The sequence below is a fragment of the Eucyclogobius newberryi genome, unplaced genomic scaffold (assembly GCF_026437365.1).
Source record: "Eucyclogobius newberryi isolate DKJ021-1_F unplaced genomic scaffold, fEucNew1.0.hap1 SCAF_4, whole genome shotgun sequence".
Taxonomy (NCBI): domain Eukaryota; kingdom Metazoa; phylum Chordata; class Actinopteri; order Gobiiformes; family Gobiidae; genus Eucyclogobius; species Eucyclogobius newberryi.
Window position 1 is genome coordinate 42,455,035 of NW_027316056.1, and position 27,133 is coordinate 42,482,167.

At 47.2% G+C, this 27,133-nt stretch overlaps 2 protein-coding genes across 2 annotated transcripts; both read left to right on the forward strand.

The window, feature by feature from the left end:
* Positions 1-657: 657 nt before the first annotated feature.
* Positions 658-6,551, forward strand: LOC140377886 (uncharacterized). Its single transcript, XM_072463493.1, has 2 exons — positions 658-834; positions 4,905-6,551. The coding sequence occupies exons 1-2, from the start codon at positions 740-742 to the stop codon at positions 6,322-6,324; spliced, it is 1,515 nt and encodes a 504-aa protein (XP_072319594.1). The 5' UTR covers positions 658-739; the 3' UTR covers positions 6,325-6,551.
* A 9,674-nt stretch (positions 6,552-16,225) lies between these two features.
* On the forward strand, positions 16,226-25,495 carry LOC140377887 (uncharacterized). Its single transcript, XM_072463495.1, has 4 exons — positions 16,226-16,475; positions 21,150-21,523; positions 24,130-24,451; positions 24,731-25,495. The coding sequence occupies exons 1-4, from the start codon at positions 16,227-16,229 to the stop codon at positions 25,241-25,243; spliced, it is 1,458 nt and encodes a 485-aa protein (XP_072319596.1). The 5' UTR covers position 16,226; the 3' UTR covers positions 25,244-25,495.
* Positions 25,496-27,133: the final 1,638 nt, after the last annotated feature.

Here is a 27,133-nt window from a genome sequence, read left to right on the forward strand (position 1 = left end):
AATAGAAGAACTCTTATAAACAAAAACTCCCATAGACAAAACCTCCCATTTCCCAACAAGGGATGGAGGGGAAAATAATAAAGATAAAAACAATAAATAAAATAATAAATAAATAAATAGTGTGTTTATATAGTAGTGTGTCATAAAACTAAAGTGTGTTTACTGATCGATTTAGTTTTAAATGTGTATTTAAATGATGTACTTATACAGTCAATGTAAAACATTACATTTTGGACATAAATTTAAAAATAAATAAATACGGTCATGTCAAATAGTCGTTTCAGAGCAGACTGTTTTGAACCAGCCTGAAAACAGTTTAAAAATGTCTGTATATTTATCCTGAAATATAACTTACTTATATTATATTACTCACTTGTGTTTGTTTATTAAGAGTGAGGCTTTGTCCGCAGCGCCCCCTGCAGGCCAAAGCCTGTGTTCTAAACAGGCAGCTGTGAGGACGGCTGCGGGTCCTTGGGATGAGGACCCCTGTGTGATTAGCTTCCTAAATAAGCTAACAGAGCTACTGAAGCTAACAAAGCTAACGAAGCTAACAACAGAGCTACTGAAGCTGCTGAAGCTAACGAAGCTAACAACAGAGCTACTGAAGCTAACGAAGCTAACAACAGAGCTACTGAAGCTAACGAAGCTAACAACAGAGCTACTGAAGCTAACAACAGAGCTACTGAAGCTACTGAAGCTCAGTGTGAGACAAACAGCCCCGGGGACAGAGCAGTGAGACATGGCAGAAGTGAAGCTGAAGGAGGAGACGGAGCTGTGGGAGCCCCGGGGCCCCTGTGGCTCCTGGGGGCCCGCGGAGGACACACACAGTGACGCGTAAGTCTCTTGACATTCTTAAAGCGCGTCTGGAGGATCCACTTAAACATTTGTAGTTGAAAACATCTCGTGTTACAAAATAGGACTTTTATTTGAATGGAATGGTGTAGTTGGTTTTATAATCTGCTCTAGTTGTGTTCTGTTTGCTTGAAAAACATAAATACAATATGTTTCCATTGAGCTTGATATTCTGGTCACAGCAGCAAGGCTCTGGTTTGAGTTGAACTAAAGGTAAGCCCCGCCTCCTTTTGATCATTGTAGAGTTTTAAATCAGATTCATTTTGATAGTTTCAATCCTTTAATTTAGACTAGTCTTAATAGTGGAGAAAAGAGTAATATAGTTTTTCTCTAAGATTGTTGATAGTTCTTTTTGGAGGACCACGCCTCAATATTTAAAGGATTCCGTCTTCCATTTAAAAGAAGGGGTCCCTGCGCATGTGGGGGTGGATGGTAACGAAATGGCTGATGCACTGGCTAAACGTTCCCTTCGGCGGCCATCAATTGATGTGGCGGTTGAGTTAAGCAAATCTGAAATCAAGCCTGTTATCAAGAGTCATGTGGTCGGCCTTTGGCAGGAATTTTGGAGCCACTGTGTTACTGGACGGCATCTCTATCACATACAGGGTAGTGTGGGTCCTTGCGGGTCTATGGGCAGGAACGCGTGGGAGGAAAGGGCCTTCGCCCGCATGAGGATTGGCCATACTGGACTCAATTGGTCACTGAGTAGGATAGGCAAACATCCGACCGGTCTGTGTGGTCACTGTCGGGTGCCAGAGACTGTCGAGCATGTGCTGATTTGCTGTGAGGCTTATGATAGGGAAAGGGCCGGGTTGGCCTTGTGGTTTCGGAATAATGGGCGGGAGTTCAATCTGCGGAACATTCTGGCGATCCAGTCACAGGGTTTGTGTCAGGCTGTGGTTGCTTACTTATGTAGCACAGGGCTGGGTAAACGTTTATAGAGGTGGGGGGTGTTGGAGACTGAGCCGAGGATGAGGAGCAAGAGGATGTTCTAACGCGCTTGGACTTCATGGGCCTAGAAACGCCAAAGTGATGGAAGAAGGACTTCTAAGGGATAAAACGACAAAGACGTCCCATGACCTCATGGGCTTTGTAAAACAACAAAGACGTCCCATGATCTCATGGGCTTTGTACTTCCAAAGCACCGAACGTCAAAGAGGGCGAGGAAGGTGAAGAAGAGTCTCCCTGGGATAAAGCCGGTTGGTCTCTGACACAACAACTATTCTAGTCACAAAAACACATCATGACCTCATGGGCTTTGTAACGCCAAAGCGATGGGAGGAGTACTTTTACGGACTACGACAGAGTCTGAGGACTACGACAAAGTCTGAGGAATAAAGTCTGGCGGTAATGCAACACTTGGATGCCAACCGCCATAAAACAACAACAACAACAACAACAACAACAACAACAACATTTAAAGGGGTAAATCTTTCTAAAGGACAGAGGGGGGCGCCAGAGAGAGGATTTCAGGTTTTTATACATTCAATTTGTTTCCAGACATTGGACCAATATCATGACATTTCTAGTTTGGTTTGCACGGCACGCCACAGATACTTTCTGATGGTTTCATATATTGGGTCAATTAAAAAATGTGGGGCTCGATATGGAAAGCCAATAAGATCACACGCTGCCTCTTAGAAGCGGCGTATTGCGGCGTATTTCCCGATGCTTATACTAAATAAAGCAGCGCTTTTAATGCTGTGCGCCGCTCCTATGTGGCGGAGTGTGATCATATCGGCTTTCCATATCTTTTGGGAACCGTGCGAGCGCCGTGCTGCTTTTCGCTAGCGCCGCCTGCGGCTCGAGCACGGTTATCTTAATACCTGGCGGTATCTGGTATGGGAGGGACATCAACACCATCACAGAGTGCAGCACGGGCTACATCAACTCCTGTTTTGAGAACATTGTTCCCTCCCGGACGGTGCGGTGTTTTCCAAACAACAAGCCATGGATTAACCGTGAACTGAAGGCTCTGCTGAAGGAGAAGAAGAGAGCCTTCAGGTCAGGGAACAAGGAGGAGCTGAGGACTGTGCAGAAGGAGCTGAGGAGGAAGATCAGGCAGGAGGAGGCCGGCTACAAGAGGAGGATAGAGGAGCAGCTGCAGCAGAAGAACATTCAGGGAGTGTGGAGGAGCCTGAAAACCATCTCGGGCTTCAAAATCCCCCCTGCCCAGACAGAGGGGGATCTACAGTGGGTGAATGATTTAAATGCTCACTTCTTGAGATTTGATCGGTCACCCGCCCCTCCCCCTGCACAGCTGCATGCTCCCTCTTCCACAGCTGGACAATGCCCTGCATCTGTTCCTCTTCGCTTATCTGCCCCGGACCATCAGCTCCCCACTTCGGCTGGACTCACCCATCCCCCCAGCACACGGTCCCTCTGCCAACCACTGACTGTCACAGCAGCACAGGTGAGGAGAGAGCTGAGTGAAGAGGATTAAAGTGAGGAAGGCAGCAGGACCTGACGGCATCAGCCCCAGGCTCCTTAAGTCCTGCGCAGATGAACTGTGTGGAGTTATGGAGCATGTCTTCAACATGAGCCTGAAGCTGAGGGTGGTACCACAGGTCTGGAAGACCTCCTGTCTGGTACCTGTGCCCAAGACACCGCGCGCCATAGACCTCAACAGCTTCAGGCCAGTGGCTCTCACGTCCCACCTGATGAAGACACTGGAGCTGGTCCTGGACCACCTCCGCTCCACCGTGAGCTCAGCCATGGACCCGCTGCAGTTTGCATATCGGCCTGGCATCGGAGTGGAGGACGCCGTCATCTCCCTGCTGCACCGCTCTCTCTCTCACCTGGAAAAGCCTGGCAGCTCTGTGAGGATCCTGTTCTTCGATCTTTCCAGCGCCTTCAACACCATCCAGCCGCTGCTCCTGAGGGACAAGCTGGAGACGGCTGGTGTGGAGTATGACCTGCAGAGTGGATCCTGGACTACCTCACAGACCGACCCCAGTTTGTGAGAGCCCGGAACTGTGTGTCTGACACTCGGACCTGCAGTGTGGGGGCGCCCCAGGGCACTGTCCTCGCGCCCTTTCTCTTCACCCTTTACACTGTAGACTTCAGACATGACTCGGACAGCTGTGTCCTGCAGAAGTTCTCTGACGACTCTGCCATCATCGGACTCATCACGGGCGACGATGATGTGGAGGACAGAGGACAGGAGCAGGACTTTGTGGACTGGTGTCAGCGGAACCACCTCCTCATCAAGGCGGGGAAGACCAAGGAGATGGTGGTGGATTTCCGCAGACGTCACTCCACTGCCCCCTCACCAGTGAACATCCAGGGACGGGACATTGAGAGAGTGGACTCATACAAGTACCTGGGTGTTCATCTGAACCACAAACTGGACTGGACTCATAACACAGACGCACTGTACAGGAAGAGCCAGAGTCGGCTCTACCTCCTGAGGAGACTCAGGTCTTTTGGAGTGACAGGGTCACTCCTGAAGACCTTCTACGACTCTGTGGTGCATCAGCTCCTGTAGGTGTGGTCTGCTGGAGCAGCAGCATCACAGAGAGGGAGAGGAAGAGGCTGGACAAAGTCATCAAGAAGTCCAGCTCCGTCCTGGGCTGCGCTTTGGAGGTGGGGGACAGAAGGGTCCTGGCTAGATTCACATCTATGCTTGATCATGAGTGTCACCCCCTGCAGGACACTCTGTCCCCTGCAGGACACTCCGTCCGCTCTGGAGAGCAGCTTCAGTGAGAGACTGATCCACCCTCGCTGTGTGAAGGAAAGGTTTCGCAGGTCTTTCCTTCCTGCTGCTGTCAGACTTTATAACAAACACTGTTAGTCCTGAACATGTGCAATTCCGTCATATGTGCAATTACTGTGAAATTCATGTGCAATCTATGTGCCGTCGTGACACATATTCATGTGCAATTACTGTCGTGATCACATGCAATGGTATTTATGTATTTAGTGCGTTATTGTTTGGAAGCGAAGATTTTGTGCTCACTTTTTCAGCCACAAGACTAGTAGACTTCTTATTGTTTCATCCAAACAGAAACTTTTACATTTGAAGCATTTGGTTTTTTGTTGTTTGTGTCCAGTGTGGAGCCCGCCCACCTGAAAGAGGAGGAGCCAGAGCTGTGCATCAAGCAGGAGCCGCAAGAGTTTCCTCTTCACATGGTCAGTGTGAAAAGTGAAGAGGATGAAGACAAGTCCTCTGTGCTTCATCAAAGAGCAACTGAGGAGAACAGAGAGGAAACTAATGTGACAGAAGCAGGCTGCAGCTCAGATCCACTCACACAGTTCCACTCAGATAGTGAGGAGCACACTGACAGCTCTGAAGACACCGAGCACTCAGAAGACTATAGTCAACAACAGGCCCACAGCAAGAGGAGCTACGCCATGGTTCCTCCTGACCACACACCATACAGCTGTTCAGAGTGTGGGAAGAACTACAGGTGGAAGTCCCAGTTGCAGGAGCACATGATAAGGCACTCAGGAGAGAGGCCACATGAATGTCTAGAGTGTGGCAAGACGTTTATAAGAAAATCTGGTTTGAATCGACACATGTTGAGTCATTCAGAATACGAATGTTCAATATGTGACCAAGGCTTCTCGAGTCATTACACCCTCACTTGGCATCTAAGAGTTCAACATCACATTTGTCCAGTTTGTGAGGAGGGATTTCCCGACGGGATCAAACTAAATGAACACCTTAAAACTCATTCAAAAGATGTGACTTTGATAATATCCTGTGCAGAATGTGGGAAAACATTTTCAAACGACGCCAATTTAAGACGACACATGACCGTTCACACGGGAGAGCGTCCTCACAAGTGTTCTGTTTGTCAGAAAGGGTTTATCGAGAAAGGAAGACTTGAAAAACACATGAGAATCCACTCAGGAGAGCGTCCTCACAAGTGTTCTGTTTGTGAGAAAGGGTTTATAGATACAGGAACCCTTAATAGGCACATGAGAACCCACACAGTTGAGCGTCCTCACAAGTGTTCTGTTTGTCAGAAAGGGTTTATGGAGAGAAGAAGTCTTAAAAAACACATGAGAACCCACACGGGAGAGGGGCTTTGCAAATGTTCTGTTTGTGAGAAAAGGTTTTTGGAGACAGGAACTCTGGCCAAACACATGAGAACCCACACAGTTGAGCGTCCTTACAAGTGTTCTGTTTGTGAGAAAGGGTTTATAGAGAGAGGAAATCTTAATAGACACATGAGAACCCACACGGGAGAGGGGATTTACAAATGTTCTGTTTGTGAGAAAAGGTTTATAGAGACAGGAAGTCTGGCCAAACACATGAGAACCCACACGGGAGAGCGTCCTCACAAGTGTTCTGTTTGTGAGAAAGGGTTTATAGAGAGAGGAAATCTTAATAGACACATGAGAACCCACACTGTAGAGCGTCCTCACAAGTGTTCTGTTTGTGAGAAAAGGTTTATAGAGAGAGGAAGTCTTAAAATACACATGAGAACCCACACAGGGTTGCCGCGTGGTCTTCAAAAGTCTTAAATCTATATGGGAAATTTAAGGTCTTAAATTAGTCTTGAATTTGCCAAAAAAATGTGGTTTGATCTTAAATTTGATGCGCCTATTGAAATGATTTTCATTGCACTCTTTTCTTTATGTGTTGAAATGTTTTGTGATTTGAGCTGAAATAAAGTCATTTTTCAGACATGGTAAACCCCGCCTCCTTTTTCTTTTGATAATTGTAGAGTTTTTAATCAGATTCGAGGTTTCTTTCCATATAAATCTAGAGATAGTTTTATTTCACTCATCAAACAGCCGGAGATGGAAATTGGGAGGGTCTGGAACAGAAATCTGGGTAAAACATTCATTTTTATAGTTTCAAGCCTTTGACTTAGACATAAGTCTGGGATCAGAGTCCATTTCTTTATAGTGGAAATAGGAGTATAGTAGTTTTTCTCTAATCTTGTTGATAGTTTCCTGGTCCTCTTTATGAAGTACCACACCTAAATATTTAAGATATTCCATTTGCTAAAATGGTTAGGTCTTTCTAAAGAATAGAGGGTCGTCAGTAAGAGAGAATTAAAGTTTTTGTGTACATTCAGTTCAATCACACACGCATCACAATAGAACTTAGCTGGGTTATCGTAAAGAGCCTCATTAAATTTGTATAGCATTTTAAATAAATAAAGCTGGACTTCCGGGATGATGGCTGCCTAGTTATATGACTGCAGTTGTACCGTGGAAATAATTCAATATTTCTATGTGGGAGCAGACATGAGGAGCTGGGACACTTATTTTGGGGAAATGTCAAGGCCAAAACAAAGTGTAGTGTGTAGTTACAGAGTGTGGTTGAAATTCAAGGAGAATGACTCATGAACCACGTAGGATATATCATATCCTACGTGGCAAGCTTCAAGGTCATGAACCGTAGTGTGTTTCCTACGTGGCAAGCTTCACAGTCATGAACCGTAGTGTGTTTCCTACGTGGCAAGCTTCACAGTCATGAACCGTAGTGTGTTCCCTACGTGGCAAGCTTCACAGTCATGAACCGTAGTGTGTTTCCTACGTGGCAAGCTTCTAGGTCATGAACCGTAGTGTGTTTCCTACGTGGCAAGCTTCTAGGTCATGAACTGTAGTGGGTTTCCTACGTGGCAAGCTTCTAGGTCATGAACTGTAGTGGGTTTCCTACGTGGCAAGCTTCTAGGTCATGAACCGTAGTGGGTTTCCTACGTGGCAAGCTTCACAGTCATGAACCGTAGCGTGTTTCCTACGTGGCAAGCTTCAAGGTCATGAACCGTAGTGTGTTTCCTACGTGGCAAGCTTCTAGGTCAAACCTATTGTCTGATCCGGCCACGTACTGGGGGCTCTATGCCAGAAATACAAAACGTTTTAGAGTCCTAATTTCTTCTACCTGTGGCATGTCAGGGGTGTTTTGACATTAGTTACTGTTAAAACCCAAATCAGAAGACCAACAATGCTACCTGGGCATTAATGGGCCCAGGACCATATAGAAAACATTAAAAGGCACAGATTAGTTGTTGACACCAGGCACATAGACATTTTTAATACAAGATATGATTTATTTATAAATAACTTATTTCTCTGAACAATAAATTCCATAATAAAAACATTAGTCTCAGTGAAATTGCACAATCATTGTCCATAAAAACAATCACACTTTTGTTGAGTTTAAGAAAAAGGCAAGGTGGCGGAGCATTCTTGTCCCATCCTCCATGACCTAAAAGTTAAAGTTGGTTAGTCTTAAAGATGGAGCAGATATGGGCCTAAAATGCAGCTTTCCTTTTACCTAATGCTGGGAAACTTCTGCTGCGCACCCTTGACGAGCAGCGGACGTGGCTAGTTCAGCCGGCTACACATATGGAACTCAGCTTCCAGAACAACCAGTCACCAAAACGCAAACCAGGATTTAATTTTGCCTTCTTTATTTCTTACTTACGTTTTTTAGCCTCGGCACAGCATAATGCAGTCATTTTTAATTCTTCATCTTTTTTCTTTGCCTTTTTTGTTTTTTCTTGAACCTTTATTTTCAATTCAATGGTACTTTGCACTCTTAATTTTCTCTTTTCCCAATGTTTTAAGTATTCAATCGCTGTTTTCCATGTTTAGCATGCCTGTATTTTGTATCTCCCTCCATTCTCGATGTTCTACATTTATATATTTTCACTGTCGCCCTTTTTGCGTTCCTATCCGGAGACTAGGTAACACGGTGGGATTTAACTGGAAATTTTAGGGTTCGCTGACTCAAGGTTTGGAAAATGGTGTCTCAAATTGATCTGGAATTCATAATCCATGCTTTTGTCTCTTCACGCTTAGAATAGTTGATGTAGTCCTGATGCACTCTGTGATGGTGTTGATGTCCTGATGCACTCTGTGATGGTGTTGATGTCCTGATGCACTCTGTGATGGTGTTGATGTCCTCCCCATGTGGGTCATAAAGCTCAGTCCAGACAGTGGTGCTGAAGCAGTCCCTCAGAGCCTCCTCGCTCTCAGCAGACCACATCCTCACCTCACGGGACACCACAGGCTGCCTGCGCACGATGGGTTCATACACAGGCCTCAGATGTACAAGGTTGTGGTCCGAGCTGCCCAGGGGAGGGAGGGGGGAAGAGGAATAAGCCTCTTTGGTGTTGGCAAAAAACAAGTCCAATATTCTATTGTCTCTGGTGGGGCAGGTAACATAACATAACGTATGTTGGTAGAACAGATTCAATTCAATTCAATTTATTTTTGTAACGCCCAAAATCACAACAACGGTTGCCTCTGAGGGCCACAGTAAAAAACAAATAAAGCAATGTCTGTGGTGGCGAGGGATGATGTTTCAGAGCCTTCTGATGTTTCAGAGTCCTCTGTAATTAGACCCTCCTTCTCGGCCACGAAAAACTACAAAAAACCTCTTTGGGAAAAAGTAGAAACCTGGAGGAGTTCCACAGTGAAGGAGAGATCTGACTCATGGACATTTGGACGCGAGGGAGACAGTGGAGCTGGACCCACTCAGAGGAGAAGCGTGGTTGAAGTCACCAGAGACAAGGAAGAGGGCCTGCTGCTGCTGGGTCTGTAACCTGCTGGTGCCGGGTCTGTAACCTGCTGTTGCTGGGTCTGTAACCTGCTGGTGCCGGGTCTGTAACCTGCTGCTGCTGGGTCTGTAACCTGCTGCTGCTGGGTCTGTAACCTGCTGCTGCTGGGTCTGTAACCTGCTGGTGCCGGGTCTGTAACCTGCTGCTGCTGGGTCTGTAACCTGCTGCTGCTGGGTCTGTAACCTGCTGCTGCTGGGTCTGTAACCTGCTGCTGCTGGGTCTGTAACCTGCTGTTGCTGGGTCTGTAACCTTCTGTTGCTGGGTCTGTAACCTTCTGGTGCTGGGTCTGTAACCTGCTGGTGCTGGGTCTGTAACCTGCTGTTGCTGGATCTGTAACCTTCTGGTGCTGGGTCTGTAACCTGCTGGTGCCGGGTCTGTAACTTGCTGGTGCTTCACAGAGGGGGCCACATACACAGTAATCACAATCACATGTGAAAACTCCCGGGGCAGATAATATGGGCGGCCTCATGCCAACAGCCAACAGTTCAATGTCTTTGTTACACAGCTGCTCCTTTACTGTACAGTGTCCAGGTTTATACCACTTCTCGTTCACAATCACAGCCAGGCCGCCTCCTCTCTTCTTCCCGCTCTCCCTCGTTCTATCAGCACGCAACAGATGAAAATGATCCAACGCGATAGTAGAGCCCGGCCTTTCTGGGGTTAACCACGTCTCCGAAAAAAGCATGACGCTGCTGTCCCTGTGCTCCCGCTGGGACCGCGTGAGTCCCGCCAGCTCCGCTGTCTTGTTCTGGAAAGATCTTATGTTTCTCGTGACGATAGCGGGGAGAACAGGTCTGAAGCATTTCTTCTTTTCCCAGAGTTTAGGTCCTGCGCTCCGGCCTCTGCGTGTCTTGCAAAGCACCTCCGCTGGGATCTCGTGTTGGTCCTGAGGGAAAACCACCGCGCTCCGGAGCTCCAACAGCTGCTCCTTTGTGTAGACAAGTGCAAGCCGGTGGTGCTGGGGGACAACACACATCGTAACCGACAAAAACACACAATAATCCTACAAAATAAAGTTGAATCAACGCTTATGGTTACATGCTGTACTAAAAAAATGGGTGCTGATCATGAAATTAATTAAAAAATCTATACAAACCATTATTCTCTGTTTACACAACAAACCTGTTGAATCAATCTGACAATATATCGAAGGATATCATCCAAGTCTGGCCAACCGAGTCTGTAAAATAAATAGATGTTTTTTTGAACAAGCCAAATGACATGAAATTACCCCTATTTTCTGATTTTATTCATTTTGTCCTCATGGGGAAGGTTTTGGCCACATTTAGACACAAACACATTTACAGAGGATTTTGTATTTCTGATTGAGTTTGTGACTAAACCAGATGTGAGTGAAACTGGTCTCATTTCTTCGACTTGAGAGTGTGATAAATGAGGCTCAGAACCTCGTGTGGGTGGAGCTACTTTAAGGCCTGATCTTTATGTCAATGTGGGAGGAACATGTCCCAGAGAAATCTGTGGATCATGTGGATTCAATGGAAGAAGAAAAAAATGTAGGAGCACCTTTGTTGTTTCCAGAAGAACGTTTAAATGATGAAAGTAAATGATGAGTAAAACTGACTTAAGTGACCTTGTGAAAAGAAACCATGGACTGAGCTACAGTCTCACAGCTCCAGAGGTTATGAAGGCGTGGCCCAATGACATCATTGTGTTTCCTGTGACACGTGCACGAGGTCAGGTTTTACCTGATCTGCCACAATCCTTTCACACGAAACTGTCAAGAACTATAGTACCGTCTGCTACTCTTACTTCAACTGTTACTGCTCTTACTACAACTATTACTGCTCTTACTACAACTGTTACTGCTCATACTACAACTATTACTGCTCTTACTACAACTGTTACTGCTCTTACTACAACTGTTACTGCTCTTACTACAACTGTTACTGCTCATACTACAACTGTTACTGCTCATACTACAACTGTTACTGCTCTTACTACAACTGTTACTGCTCTTACTACAACTATTACTGCTCTTACTACAACTGTTACTGCTCTTACTACAACTATTACTGCTCTTACTACAACTGTTACTGCTCTTACTACAACTATTACTGCTCATACTACAACTGTTACTGCTCATACTACAACTGTTACTGCTCTTACTACAACTGTTACTGCTCTTACTACAACTGTTACTGCTCATACTACAACTGTTACTGCTCATACTACAACTGTTACTGCTCTTACTACAACTGTTACTGCTCATACTACAACTGTTACTGCTCTTACTACAACTGTTACTGCTCATACTACAACTGTTACTGCTCATACTACAACTGTTACTGCTCTTACTACAACTGTTACTGCTCATACTACAACTGTTACTGCTCTTACTACAACTGTTACTGCTCTTACTACAACTGTTACTGCTCTTACTACAACTGTTACTGCCGTTACTTCTACTATTACTGCTGTTTATTCTACTTTTATTACTACTACTACTACTACAACTACTACTACTACTACTGAGTGATAGTTTTTGGACTACTGCTTAATAAAGCCTATTTATACTGTTACTGCTGCTGTGGTCACTCCAAACAGGTGAGTTAATGAGACTATTTTATTTTACACTGGTTTAGACCTGGTTTGGACTTGGTTTAGTCCTGGTTTAGTCCTTGTTTAGTCTTGGTTTAGTCCTGGTTTAGACCTGGTTTAGTCCTGTTTTAGACCTGGTTTGGACCTGGTTTAGACTTGGTTTAGTCCTGGTTTAGATCTGGTTTAGTCCTGTTTTAGACCTGGTTTGGACCTGGTTTAGACTTGGTTTAGTCCTGGTTTAGATCTGGTTTAGTCCTGTTTTAGACCTGGTTTGGACCTGGTTTAGACTTGGTTTGGTCCTGGTTTAGACTTGGTTTAGTCCTGGTTTAGACCTGTTTTTTTCCTGGTTTAGATCTGGTTCAGTCCTGGTTTAGACCTGGTTTAGTCCTGTTTTAGACCTGGTTTGGACCTGGTTTAGACCTAGTTTAGTCCTGGTTTAGACCTGGTTTGGACCTGGTTTAGACCTGGTTTAGTCCTGTTTTAGACCTGGTTTGGACCTGGTTTAGACTTGGTTTAGTCCTGGTTTAGACTTGGTTTAGTCCTGGTTTAGACCTGGTTTAGTCCTGGTTTAGACTTGGTTTAGTCCTGGTTTAGACTTGGTTTAGTCCTGGTTTAGACCTGGTTTAGACCTGGTTTGGACCTGGTTTAGTCCTGGTTTAGACTTGGTTTAGTCCTGGTTTAGACTTGGTTTAGTCCTGGTTTAGACCTGGTTTAGACCTGGTTTGGACCTGGTTTAGTCCTGGTTTAGACTTGGTTTAGTCCTGGTTTAGACTTGGTTTAGTACTGGTTTAGACTTGGTTTAGTCCTGGTTTGAACTTGGTTTAGACCTGGTTTAGTCCTTTTTTGGTCCTGGTTTGGTCCTGGTTAAACTTACTCAGTCACATTCCTCTCATATTTTCATATATCAACATTTACTGGATCTGAATAATCGGTTTGAGAAGAGCCGATGAGTGAGTGTTTGTGTGTTTGTGTGTTTGTGTTTTCGTTTGTTTGTTTGTGTGTTTGTGTGTTTGTGTTTTCGTGTGTTTTCGTGTGTTTTCGTGTGTTTGTGTGTTTCCGTGTGTTTATGTGTTTCCGTGTGTTTTCGTGTGTTTGTGTGTTTCCGTATGTGTGTGTGTGTTTGTGTGTTTCCGTGTGTATGTGTTTTTGTGTGTTTGTGTGTTTTTGTTTTCGTGTATTTCCGTGTTTGTGTTTCCGTGTGTTTGTGTGTTTGTGTGTTTCCGTGTGTTTCCGTGTGTTTGTGTGTTTGTGTGTTTCCGTGTGTTTCCGTGTGTTTGTGTGTTTGTGTGTTTCCGTGTGTTTCCGTGTGTTTGTGTGTTTGTGTGTTTCCGTGTGTGTCATGGAATTAGACATAAACCAATGCTATTCCTTAACACACAGAGAACACAATTCAACTTAGAATATGAAACAACACAGAAACGTCAGACGTTTGTGTAGCTGCATGGGAGAAACCGCCGGGCCGGGTCACTCAGCCTGCAAGCAGCCCGGCGACCCTCCTTGGTCTCACCACATTTTTTCTCATGCAGGTTGGTTTTATTAGATATTATGGAATAGGCGGGTCCCATTTCTCATTGGTCAGCTTCACATCAAGGCACTTGTCTTTTACAACAGTCTTTCTTCCTTAGAGATAAGAGTGGGTAATGTTTATTTAAACTCCCCTGGGGTGTTACACCCCCTCCCTAGGGGTAAACATTCCTCTCCTCCATCTTTACGACACACAAACAAATGCAGTTTGTCACATGCCATTTTTCTCTTAGACTAATGATGCAGATAATATATCACTATTATGCAGATAAAATACAACACAGAAATATAATCATATATTTACATTTTATCACAGTGTGTTTGTGTGTTTCCGTGTGTTTGTGTGTTTGTGTTTCCGTGTGTTTGTGTGTTTCCGTGTGTTTGTGTGTTTCCGTGTGTTTGTGTGTTTCCGTGTGTTTGTGTGTTTGTGTTTTCGTGTGTTTGTTTGTTTCCGTGTGTTATGTGAGCATAGGAAGTGATGCGTGTCATAACCTAAACGTCCTGCAGATGTCGCTGGAGGACCTGCGCTGCCCTCTGTGTCGGGACGTGTTCTCGGGCCCCGTGTCGACTCCGTGTGGTCATAACTTCTGCCAGAGCTGCCTGTCTGTGCGGTGGAGCGGCCCCGGGCCCTACATCTGCCCCGTGTGCGGACAGTGGTACCCCACTCGGCCCACGCTCCGGCTCAACGGCCTCATCGGCGCCATGGTGACCCGGCTCGGGGGCCCGGGGCTCGGGGGCCCGGGGCTCGGGGGCCCGGGGCTCGGCGGCAACTCGGGGCCCAGGTCAGTACAAATCTAAAACACTCTGTCTTACAGCCCTGGGCGATAGCGCTCCCCCTGCTGGTTCCCCGTGAAAATACACTGTCAGAGAACGGACACATGTAGAATCAAAAAAAGATGAAACAAAAACAGAAAAAAGCCCGGGTTCCTCAGGAGAGTCGTCTTCAGGTCGAAGTCCTGTTGCGACGAGCACTTCAAACACCCCAAAATATATTTAACCACCTCTGGGATTTTCAAAGACTTTACGTTATTTTATTACTTGGTTTACGGATTTTTAGATGAAAAATATAGAACAGGGGGACGACATTTAAATATAATTTCAATTTCAAAAGATTTTTTTTCATAAAACACTAATATAATTTTTCAAGGAAATTTGGCGACAGGAAAAATATAAATGTCAAAGAACACATTTGATGAATTTGGCACTGAAGTCTCCGAGTACGAACAGAGGAGTTGAAATTTCAACAGCGTCCACTTTGGAGGAGTCCAGAGGCTTCATCACTTTGGAGGAGTCCAGAGGCTTCATCACTTTGGAGGAGTCCAGAGGCTTCACCACTTTGGAGGAGTCCAGAGGCTTCACCACTTTGGAGGAGTCCAGAGGCTTCACCACTTTGGAGGAGTCCAGAGGCTTCACCACTTTGGAGGAGTCCAGAGGCTTCATCACTTTGGAGGGGTCCAGAGGCTTCATCACTTTGGAGGAGTCCAGAGGCTTCACCACTTTGGAGGAGTCCAGAGGCTTCATCACTTTGGAGGAGTCCAGAGGCTTCACCACTTTGGAGGAGTTCAGAGGCTTCATCACTTTGGAGTCCAGAGGCTTCATCACTTTGGAGTCCAGAGGCTTCATCACTTTGGAGTCCAGAGGCTTCATCACTTTGGAGGAGTCCAGAGGCTTCATCGCTGCTGCTGCAGGTGGTTCCATGACATCACATCTCCAACTGTATCATCCCCATCACCACTTGCATATTTTTTCAAGACGATATGAGAAACCACGCTGTGCATGGAGCTATGGCAACTATGGTAACTATGGTAACTATGGTAGCTATGGTAACTATGGTAGCTATGGTAACTATGGTAGCTATGGTAGCTATGGTAACTATGGTAGCTATGGTAGCTATGGTAGCTATGGTAGCTATGGTAGCTATGGTAGCTATGGTAACTATGCTACTATGGTAGCTATGGTAACTATGGTAGCTATGGTAACTATGGTAACTATGGTAGCTATGGTAGCTATGGTAACTATGGTAGCTATGGTAGCTATGGTAACTATGGTAACTATGGTAACTATGGTAACTATGGTAGCTATGGTAACTATGGTAGCTATGGTAGCTATGGTAGATATGGTAACTATGGTAGCTATGGTAGCTATGGTAGCTATGGTAGCTATGGTAGCTATGGTAACTATGCTACTATGGTAGCTATGGTAACTATGGTAGCTATGGTAACTATGGTAACTATGGTAGCTATGGTAGCTATGGTAACTATGGTAACTATGGTAGCTATGGTAACTATGGTAACTATGATAACTATGGTAGCTAACAGCTCGGCTCTCTCCGTGGCACGCTGCACTTCGGACATCTTGGGCCACAGCCAATGACCAATTAGATTCTCTCCACCTTCCGACATAAAGAAGTCGCAAGAGTCTCCATCTGGACCCCGCGTCTCCAGCAGGGGGCGCGGCTCTCAGGTTCGTTAGCTGTGTTAGCGTCGTTAGCCTCTTCAGCTTGTGATGCGGGCTGTTTTCCAACGGGACCGTGGGGCATCAGCTGTGTTCAGCTTTGTTTGTTTTGGTCCCGTGGCGTTACCGCCTGTGTGAATGTGGCCCACATATCTGAAGCCAGCGCAGACTGTTGTGGCCCACATTGCCTGTGTGAATGTGGCCCACATATCTGAAGCCAGCGCAGACTGTTGTGGCCCACATTGCCTGTGTGAATGTGGCCCACATATCTGAAGCCAGCGCAGACTGTTGTGGCCCACATTGCCTGTGTGAATGTGGCCCACATATCTGAGTGTTGTTTTCAGCAGCTCGATGTTGGACCGGGCCGTTTCCTGTGACTTCTGCTCGGAGCCAAAGAGCCGAGCGACGCGGTTCTGCCGAGACTGTTCCTCGTCCTTCTGCGACACTCACCTCCAGCCGCACTTCACTGTCCAGGGTCTGAAGAGGCACCAGCTCCAGGGGCCCGGGGACCGCCCAGACCTGCTCCTGAACAGCCTCAGCACCTCCAGAGCAGACCCACAGGTACCACAGCTTAGCACTCTTCTGTCACAGCGAGAAGGTCCCAAGTTGATTTACTGGACAGTGAGGACGGCTGTGAGGGAGGGGCTACGGAGGTTTGTGAGGGAGGGGCTACGGAGGTTTGTGAGGGAGGGGCTACGGAGGTTTGTGAGGGAGGGGCTACACAGGTCTGTGAGGGAGGGGCTACGGAGGTTTGTGAGGGAGGGGCTAAGGTCTGTGAGGGAGGGGCTATGGAGGTCTCTGAGGGAGGGGCTACAGAGGTCTGTGAGGGAGGGGCTATGGAGGTCTCTGAGGGAGGGGCTACAGAGATATGTGAGGGAGGGGCTACCGAGGTTTGTGAGGGAGGGGCTACGGAGGTCTGTGAGGGAGGGGCTACGGAGGTCTGTGAGGGAGGGGCTACAGAGGTATGTGAGGGAGGGGCTACAGAGGTCTGTGAGGGAGGGGCTACGGAGGTCTGTGAGGGAGGGGCTACGGAGGTCTGTGAGGGAGGGGCTACCGAGGTTTGTGAGGGAGGGGCTACGGAGGTCTGTGAGGGAGGGGCTACAGAGGTTTGTGAGGGAGGGGCTACAGAGGTCTGTGAGGGAGGGGCTACCGAGGTTTGTGAGGGAGGGGCTACAGAGGTCTGTGAGGGAGGGGCTATGGAGGTCTCTGAGGGAGGGGCTACAGAGGTCTGTGAGGGAGGGGCTATGGAGGTCTCTGAGGGAGGGGCTACAGAGGTCTGTGAGGGAGGGGCTATGGAGGTCTCTGAGGGAGGGGCTACAGAGATATGTGAGGGAGGGGCTACAGAGGTTTGTGAGGGAGGGGCTACAGAGGTCTGTGAGGGAGGGGCTACGGAGGTCTGTGAGGGAGGGGCTACAGAGGTATGTGAGGGAGGGGCTAAGGAGGTCTGTGAGGGAGGGGCTACGGAGGTCTGTGAGGGAGGGGCTATGGAGATTTGTGAGGGAGAGGCTATGGAGGTCTGTGAGGGAGGGGCTACGGAGGTCTGTGAGGGAGGGGCTACGGAGGTCTGTGAGGGAGGGGCTATGGAGATTTGTGAGGGAGGGGCTATGGAGGTCTGTGAGGGAGGGGCTACGGAGGTCTGTGAGGGAGGGGCTACGGAGATTTGTGAGGGAGGGGCTATGGAGGTCTGTGAGGGAGGGGCTACGGAGGTCTGTGAGGGAGGGGCTACGGAGGTCTGTGAGGGAGGGGCTATGGAGATTTGTGAGGGAGGGGCTATGGAGGTCTGTGAGGGAGGGGCTACGGAGGTCTGTGAGGGAGGGGCTACAGAGGTCTGTGAGGGAGGGGCTACAGAGGTCTGTGAGGGAGGGGCTACGGAGGTCACATCCGTCAAAGCCTGATCCTGTCGCAGGTTCTGGTCAGGACTTGGACGGGGGACACCAGGAGCCACAGGGGCCTGAATCTGGAGTGTGAGTGAAGGGTGGAGGGAGGAGGGGCCAATTGGCCGTCTCACTTAAATCCGCCCCAGGGCAGCTATGGCTACATTAGTGTCTTAATAAGAGAATAATGCAGCGTGAAGCGTCTTCATTATCATCCTCATCATGATCTGAAATCAGGCCAGCAGGTGGAGCCATAACGAGGTAAACAAAGGCAGGTGGTTTCAATAAACTCCTCCCTTTAAGGAAAGACTACTCAAGCTCAGACCAGTGACTCAGATGTGTTAGTTTCAGATGGAAATGAGAAGTAAAAAACATGTATAACAGGCTCCTCCCCCCGGGAACAGGCTCCTCCCCCAAAGTCAGAGGGAGAAACGATGTCCAGATGTGCAGAGCTCTTAAACAAGCTGCTGTCCTCTCAGGTTCTAAAGCTCATGTTAGAGGGCGGAGCATACGTCATAAGGCGCTGGTACAGCTGGCAGCCCGGTGTAAACGCTCTCTCTTCTTTCTCACACTTATTGTGCTTTATCTCCTATATTTTGTAAATATAGTTAGTATATTTTTTCTATTTTACTGTACGATAGGGACACGCGCTGGAATAGTTTTTTAATTCAACTGTTTTTGACTTTTTTCGGCTGGATTTGAGCGTTTTTCGTTGCGTTCGTTGTGTTGTTGTGACGTTAGCTAGCTCCGAGCGAGCCCACCAGCCCCCCCCGCGCCCTCCGGCCGCGCTAAAGTACGGCGTGTCGTCGGTACACGTTTATATACACGTTTATATGAAAGAGGAACTTCACGAACGATCGGGACACGCACTGGAATCGCTTTAAATTAACTTGTTTTGACTTTATTTGGCTGGATTGAGTGTTTTCGTCGCGTCGTTGCGATGTGTCTTGACTCTGAGTCCCCCGGCTCCGGCCCCGCCCCCCGGCTCCGGCTCCGCCCCCCGGCCGGTGTCATACCGCGTTTACACAAAGGAGGAACTCATGAAACTGCGGAGAACAGTCGTCTTACCCGGAGATCGTCACGTTATCCCGGCGGACATCCTAAGGAAAACACAACGAGGCAGACGGGCTGGACGTAAACTCCGAGAGAAGAGAGGGACAAACAGGAAGTCGGTTCCCGCCGTAGTCATGGGTAACGTGAGGTCCCTTCAAAATAAAATGACGGAAATAGCGAGCCTCATGCGGTCCCAGAGGATTTATAGGAACAGCAGCGTCTTGATTTTCACAGAGACCTGGTTAACAGCAGAAATGCCAGACTCTATTGTAGGTTTGGACAATTTTCATCTGCTGCGGGCGGACAGAACGAGAGAATCCGGGAAGAAAAGAGGAGGAGGTCTGGCGGTGTATGTGAACACGAGCTGGTCCAAACCCGAACACTGCACAGTGAGGGAGCAGCTATGTAACAAGGATATTGAACTATTGGCTATTGGCATGAGGCCATACTATCTGCCCCGGGAGTTCTCACATGTGATTTTGATCGCAGTCTATGTGGCCCCGTCTGCCAATGCTGAAAATGCTTGTGAAGCACTGCTCTCCTGCACTTGTAGGCTGCAAACACAGCATCCACAGGCTCTCTTCCTCATCTCTGGTGACTTTAACCACGCTTCTCCCTCTTCTGTCCTACCAACATACACCCAGTATGTTACCTGCCCCACCAGAGAGAATAGAACATTGGACTTGTTTTTTGCCAACACCAAGGAGGCTTATTCTTCTTCCCCCCTCCCTCCCCTGGGCAGCTCGGACCACAACCTTGTACATCTGAGGCCTGTGTATGAACCCATCGTGCGCAGGCAGCCTGTGGTGTCCCGTGAGGTGAGGATGTGGTCTGCTGAGAGTGAGGAGGCTCTGAGGGACTGCTTCAGCACCACTGTCTGGACTGAGCTTTATGACCCACATGGGGAGGACATCAACACCATCACAGAGAACATTGTTCCCTCCCGGACGGTGCGGTGTTTTCCAAACAACAAGCCATGGATTAACCGTGAACTGAAGGCTCTGCTGAAGGAGAAGAAGAGAGCCTTCAGGTCAGGGAACAAGGAGGAGCTGAGGACTGTGCAGAAGGAGCTGAGGAGGAAGATCAGGCAGGCTGAGGCTGGCTACAAGAGGAGGATGGAGGAGCAGCTGCAGCAGAAGAACATTCAGGGAGTGTGGAGGAGCCTGAAAACCATCTCGGGCTTCAAAATCCCCCCTGCCCAGACAGAGGGGGATCTACAGTGGGTGAATGATTTAAATGCTCACTTCTTGAGGTTTGATCGGTCACCCGCCCCTCCCCCTGCACAGCTGCATGCTCCCTCTTCCACAGCTGGACAATGCCCTGCATCTTTTCCTCTTCGCTTATCTGCCCCGGACCATCAGCTCCCCACTTCGCCTGGAGCAGCATCACAGAGAGGGAGAGGAGGAGGCTGGACAGAGTCATCAAGAAGTCCAGCTCCGTCCTGGGCTGTCCTCTGGACTCGGTGCAGGAGGTGGGGGACAGGAGGGTCCTGGCTAAATTCACATCTATGCTGGACCATGAGTGTCACCCCCTGCAGGACACTCTGTCCCCTGCAGGACACTCTGTCCGCTCTGGAGAGCAGCTTCAGTGAGAGACTGATCCACCCTCGCTGTGTGAAGGAAAGGTTCCGTAGGTCTTTCCTTCCTGCTGCTGTCAGACTTTATAACAAAAACTGTTAGTACTGAACACTCGCAATACTGACCTAACCTAATACTGATGTGCAATTCTGTCATATGTGCAATTGCTGTTGGAATTCATGTGCAATTCATGTGAAATTCATGTGAAATTCATGTGCAATCTATGTGCTGTCGTGACACATATTCATGTGCAATTACTGTCGGGATCACATGACATGATATTTATGTATTTATTTATTTATTTGTCTATGGGAGTTTTTATTTATTTATAGGAGATCTTCTACTGAAAGTGTTTTTCAGACTTCCTATAAGTGATCTGTTCTTCTGGATCTACCTCTGGATCTACCTGCGTTGCACCAATGACATTTCCCCATGTGGGACAATAAAGGAATATCTTATCTTATCTTATCTTATCTTATGAACGGGCCTCTGGACACGCCCACAGACTGAGCAGCTGCAGGAGAAGAAGAGCCGAGCTTCCTGCAGTACTGCTCAGCGCCTGTAGAGGCTTCAGCAGCAGAAGAGAGGGAAATGTCCTTATTTGGACATATTTTAGACCAACTTAAATGTAGTTGTGACACACGGTCAGTTCAGATGTGATTGTACTAGTTTTATCACACCATTTGTTTTACTTGAGTCCTAGAGTTGTGTCTTGTGTCCGTCCCTCACAGAACGGGGCCCCGGTCTACGAGAGCCTCAGTGTCCACACGGGCCCCGGCGCCACCACTGGCCCCCGCGTCCACACGGGCCCCGGCGCCTACAGCCGCAGGATCCAGCAGCGCCAGGGGAAGGTTCAGGAGCTCAGGGCTGTGATGGAGCAGAGCCGGAGGACTGCGGACCTCAAGGCCTCAGAGGTGGTGCAGGTCTTCAACGCTGTGGTCCAGGAGGTGCAGAGGAGCCTGGAGCACTTCAGCACCATGATGGAGGAGAGCCAGAGCCACGCCCACGACCACGCCCAGGGCATGATCCAAGAACTGGAGAACGAGATCCAGGAGCTGAGCCAGAGAGAGTCTGAAGAGCAGCGCATTTATGTGCACAGCCAGAGGTGAGCAGGACTAAAGCAGCACTAAAGCAGCACTAAAGCAGGACTAAAGCAGGACTAAAGCAGGTCTAAAGCAGGACTAAAGCAGCACTAAAGCAGGACTAAAGCAGGACTAAAGCAGGACTAAAGCAGGACTAAAGCAGCACTAAAGCAGGACTAAAGCAGGACTAAAGCAGGACTAAAGCAGGACTAAAGCAGGACTAAATCAGGACTAAAGCAGCACTAAAGCAGCACTAAAGCAGGACTAAAACAGGACTAAAGCAGGACTAAAGCAGGTCTAAAGCAGGACTAAAGCAGCACTAAAGCAGGTCTAAAGCAGGACTAAAGCAGCACTAAAGCAGGACTAAAGCAGGACTAAAGCAGGACTAAAGCAGGACTAAAGCAGGACTAAAGCAGGACTAAAGCAGCACTAAAGCAGCACTAAAGCAGGACTAAAACAGGACTAAAGCAGGACTAAAGCAGGTCTAAAGCAGGACTAAAGCAGGACTAAAGCAGGACTAAAGCAGGACTAAAGCAGGACTAAAGCAGCACTAAAGCAGGACTAAAGCAGGACTAAACCAGGACTAAAGCAGGACTAAAGCAGGACTAAAGCAGCACTAAAGCAGGACTAAAGCAGCACTAAAGCAGGACTAAAGCAGGACTAAAGCAGGACTAAAGCAGGTCTAAAGCAGGTCTAAAGCAGGACTAAATCAGGACTAAAGCAGGACTAAAGCAGGACTAAAGCAGGACTAAAGCAGGACTAAAGCAGGACTAAAGCAGGACTAAAGCAGCACTAAAGCAGGACTAAAGCAGCACTAAAGCAGGACTAAAGCAGCACTAAAGCAGGACTAAAGCAGGACTAAAGCAGGACTAAAGCAGGTCTAAAGCAGGTCTAAAGCAGGACTAAATCAGGACTAAAGCAGGACTAAAGCAGGACTAAAGCAGGACTAAAGCAGGTCTAAAGCAGGACTAAAGCAGGACTAAAGCAGGACTAAAGCAGGACTAAAGCAGGTCTAAAGCAGGACTAAAGCAGGACTAAAGCAGGTCTAAAGCAGGACTAAAGCAGGACTAAAGCAGGTCTAAAGCAGGACTAAAGCAGGACTAAAGCAGGACTAAAGCAGCACTAAAGCAGGACTAAAGCAGGACTAAACCAGGACTAAAGCAGCACTAAAGCAGGACTAAAGCAGCACTAAAGCAGGACTAAAGCAGCACTAAAGCAGGACTAAAGCAGGACTAAAGCAGCACTAAAGCAGGACTAAAGCAGGACTAAAGCAGCACTAAAGCAGGACTAAAGCAGCACTAAAGCAGGACTAAAGCAGCACTAAAGCAGGACTAAAGCAGCACTAAAGCAGGACTAAAGCAGGACTAAAGCAGCACTAAAGCAGGACTAAAGCAGCACTAAAGCAGGACTAAAGCAGGACTAAAGCAGCACTAAAGCAGGACTAAAGCAGCACTAAAGCAGGACTAAAGCAGCACTAAAGCAGGACTAAAGCAGGACTAAAGCAGCACTAAAGCAGGACTAAAGCAGCACTAAAGCAGGACTAAAGCAGGACTAAAGCAGCACTAAAGCAGGACTAAAGCAGCACTAAAGCAGGACTAAAGCAGGACTAAAGCAGGACTAAAGCAGCACTAAAGCAGGACTAAAGCAGCACTAAAGCAGCACTAAAGCAGGACTAAAGCATGACTAAAGCAGGACTAAAGCAGCACTAAAGCAGGACTAAAGCAGCACTAAAGCAGGACTAAAGCAGGACTAAAGCAGGACTAAAGCAGCACTAAAGCAGGACTAAAGCAGGTCTAAAGCAGGACTAAAGCAGGACTAAAGCAGGACTAAAGCAGCACTAAAGCAGGACTAAAGCAGGACTAAAGCAGCACTAAAGCAGGACTAAAGCAGGACTAAAGCAGCACTAAAGCAGGACTAAAGCAGGACTAAAGCAGGACTAAAGCAGCACTAAAGCAGGACTAAAGCAGGACTAAAGCAGCACTAAAGCAGGACTAAAGCAGGACTAAAGCAGCACTAAAGCAGCACTAAAGCAGGACTAAAGCAGGACTAAAGCAGGACTAAAGCAGGACTAAAGCAGCACTAAAGCAGGTCTAAACCAGGACTAAAGCAGGACTAAACCAGGACTAAAGCAGGACTAAAGCAGGACTAAAGCAGGACTAAAGCAGGACTAAAGCAGGACTAAAGCAGGTCTAAAGCAGGTCTAAAGCAGGACTAAAGCAGGACTAAAGCAGGACTAAAGCAGGTCTAAAGCAGGACTAAACCAGGACTAAAGCAGGACTAAATTAGGACTAAACCAGGACTAAACCAGGTCCAAACCAGATCTAAACCAGGTCTAAACCAGGACTAAACCAGGTCTAAACCAGGACTAAACCAGGCCTAAACCAGGCCTAATCCAGGACTAAACCAGGCCTAATCCAGGACTAAACCAGCACTAAACCAGGTCTAAACCAGGACTAAACCAGGACTAAACCAGGACTAAACCAGGTCTAAACCAGGTCTAAACCAGGACTAAACCAGGACTAAACCAGGACTAAACCAGGACTAAACCAGGACTAAACCAGGTCTAAACGAGTTTATTTAAATCTATTTCAATGACACCTGCAGTAATCACCAAACCCTTCCTGTGCAGGCCGGCGCCGCGGCCCCTGAGGGACTGGGACTCTGTGTTTGTGGAGCCGACGACGTACGAGCAGGGCGTGGCTCAGGTCGTGTGTGACCTGGAGGAGCGTGTGGCCCTCAGACTGCGCCCTCTGCTGGTCGCCCCGAGTCTGCAGCGTCTCAGGTCATTTGCCGTCCGCCTGACGCTGGAGCCGAAAACGGCCCAGCGCCCCCTGGTGGTGTCGTCCGACCTGAGGGAGGTTCACCACAAAGAGGAGAAGAGCAGAAGCTCCAGCCAGAGCTGCCACGTCAGGACACGGCAGCGCTTCTGCTCCGGAAGGTTCTACTTCGAGGTAAAACATCTGCTCCGCGGTTCTTTGAACAGTTCCACAGAGTTCTGGGGTTCCTCAGGAAGAACACGGGGACGAACTCTTTCACACTCGCTAATGCTAATGCTAAAGAATCATGAAAGGGGCAGAGCAGAGGCCACAGTAGCCGACGCCCACATCACACACTAAAACCATCTGAACTTTTATTTGTTTATTTTGTTTTGACGTTAGCACTAGCTTACTAGCATTGGAGACACAGTGAGCTAGCCCGAGCGCGGCCTCATCACAGATCTGTCTCTTCAGGTGCTGGTGCAGGCCAAGAGCGCCTGGGACGTGGGCGTGGCGCGGAAGTCGGTCAAAGAGAAGAAGAAGGCGCCCCAGTGTCCGGCCCTCGGGTTCTGGATGCTGCAGCTGCGCGACGGGGTCCAGTACCAGGCCCTGGAGAACCCCCCCGTCCCGCTGGTCCTGGGCCGCGGCCCTCAGAAGGTCGGGATCTTTGTGGACTACGACCTGGGCCTGGTCTCGTTTTACGACGCAGACTCCGCCGCTCTGATCTACTCTTTCACCGCCTGCACCTTCCGAGAGGAGATCGTGCCCGTGCTCAACCCGGGTCTGTCCAGCGGGGGGCGCAACGCCGCTCCTCTAGTCCTGACGCAGGTCCAAATGCCCGAGGAGCGCCTGCTGGGACCCGAGGAGGAGTACGGCACTCGAGAAGAGTACTACGCCACACAAGAGGAGTACGTGGGACGAGAAGAGCGCCCTCGTGTGGAGCAGACTCTACTTCCTCTGGACCACTACAGAGTCCAGAGGAAGTAGAGTCACTCGCTCCATCCTGTGGAGGGCGGAGCTACGTCCCTTCACCTGGTCTCGTTCCTGTGACGACCCACTGTTGGCTACATGCTAACGCTACATGCTAACGCTACATGCTAACGCTAAGCTAGGCGTTTGACCCAAGCAGAAGAAAACCTGATTTTATAACAAATGCTTTAAATTAGTGACAAAAATACACAAAGTCTGTAAAACTGCATTTATGACATGACATTTAGGACATATTTAGGACATATTTCTGACATTTATGACATATTTATGACATTTATGACATATTTAGGACATATTTCTGACATTTATGACATATTTATGACATTTATGACATATTTATGACATATTTATGACATTTATGACATATTTATGACATTTATGACCTGGTTTGTAGAGTTAATATTAAGATTGTTTTGACTGTTTCGTTTTGCTTCAATAAAAAAGGAAAATAAAATAAAAACCTTTAAAGTCAAAATAAAAACACCTTTTCTTTGGTTTTATTCAGATTCAACTTAAGACTTTAAATCTTTGGATATTTTTAGCTGAAACTGATGATTTTGTGTTTATTTGTAACATAATTTGAATTATATGTTTTTATGAATTTATGTCACACGTTTTTTGGATTTTAAGTTTCATTTCCATCATTTAGTTGTTTTTTTCCTCTTTCTTTGTCCTTTGACGCTCTCTTTTTGAGTCAAACCTAAATCCAGTTGATGGTCTAAAGACGAGCTCTAAAGTGAATGTCCTTTTGTCCTCGTCGCCCGTTAGTTTCAAAGTCTTAATATTCAGAAACTGTTGATACAAAAATCAACTATTATTTAAAAGAATTAAGCTCTTTTGCTGCTGCCGTCTTTTACACTGAAGTGGACATTTATACTGAAGTGGACAGAAGTGGACATTTACACTGAAGTGGACATTTATACTGAAGTGGACATTTATACTGAAGTGGACAGAAGTGGACATTTACACTGAAGTGGACATTTACACTGAAGTGGACATTTACACTGAAGTGGACATTTACACTGAAGTGGACATTTACACTGAAGTGGACATTTACACTGAAGTGGACATTTACACTGAAGTGGACAGAAGTGGACATTTACACTGAAGTGGACATTTACACTGAAGTGGACAGAAGTGGACATTTACACTGAAGTGGACAGAAGTGGACATTTACACTGAAGTGGACATTTACACTGAAGTGGACATTTACACTGAAGTGGACATTTACACTGAAGTGGACATTTATACTGAAGTGGACATTTACACTGAAGTGGACATTTACACTGAAGTGGACATTTACACTGAAGTGGACAGAAGTGGACATTTACACTGAAGTGGACATTTATACTGAAGTGGACATTTATACTGAAGTGGACATTTACACTGAAGTGGACAGAAGTGGACATTTATACTGAAGTGGACATTTATACTGAAGTGGACATTTATACTGAAGTGGACATTTATACTGAAGTGGACAGAAGTGGACATTTACACTGAAGTGGACATTTATACTGAAGTGGACAGAAGTGGACATTTACACTGAAGTGGACAGAAGTGGACATTTACACTGAAGTGGACATTTACACTGAAGTGGACATTTACACTGAAGTGGACATTTACACTGAAGTGGACATTTACACTGAAGTGGACATTTATACTGAAGTGGACATTTATACTGAAGTGGACAGAAGTGGACATTTACACTGAAGTGGACATTTATACTGAAGTGGACATTTATACTGAAGTGGACAGAAGTGGACATTTACACTGAAGTGGACATTTATACTGAAGTGGACATTTACACTGAAGTGGACAGAAGTGGACATTTACACTGAAGTGGACATTTACACTGAAGTGGACATTTACACTGAAGTGGACATTTAT

Coding starts and splice junctions, on each gene's coding strand:
- LOC140377887 (XM_072463495.1), top strand. CDS start 16,227: ATGTGGCCCACATATCTGAGTGTTGTTTTCAGCAGCTCGATGTTGGAC. Junction 16,476..21,149: donor CCTCCAGAGCAGACCCACAG/GTACCACAGCTT, acceptor CGTCCCTCACAG/AACGGGGCCCCGGTCTACGA. Junction 24,452..24,730: donor CCGGAAGGTTCTACTTCGAG/GTAAAACATCTG, acceptor CTGTCTCTTCAG/GTGCTGGTGCAGGCCAAGAG.
- LOC140377886 (XM_072463493.1), top strand. CDS start 740: ATGGCAGAAGTGAAGCTGAAGGAGGAGACGGAGCTGTGGGAGCCCCGG. Junction 835..4,904: donor GAGGACACACACAGTGACGC/GTAAGTCTCTTG, acceptor GTTTGTGTCCAG/TGTGGAGCCCGCCCACCTGA.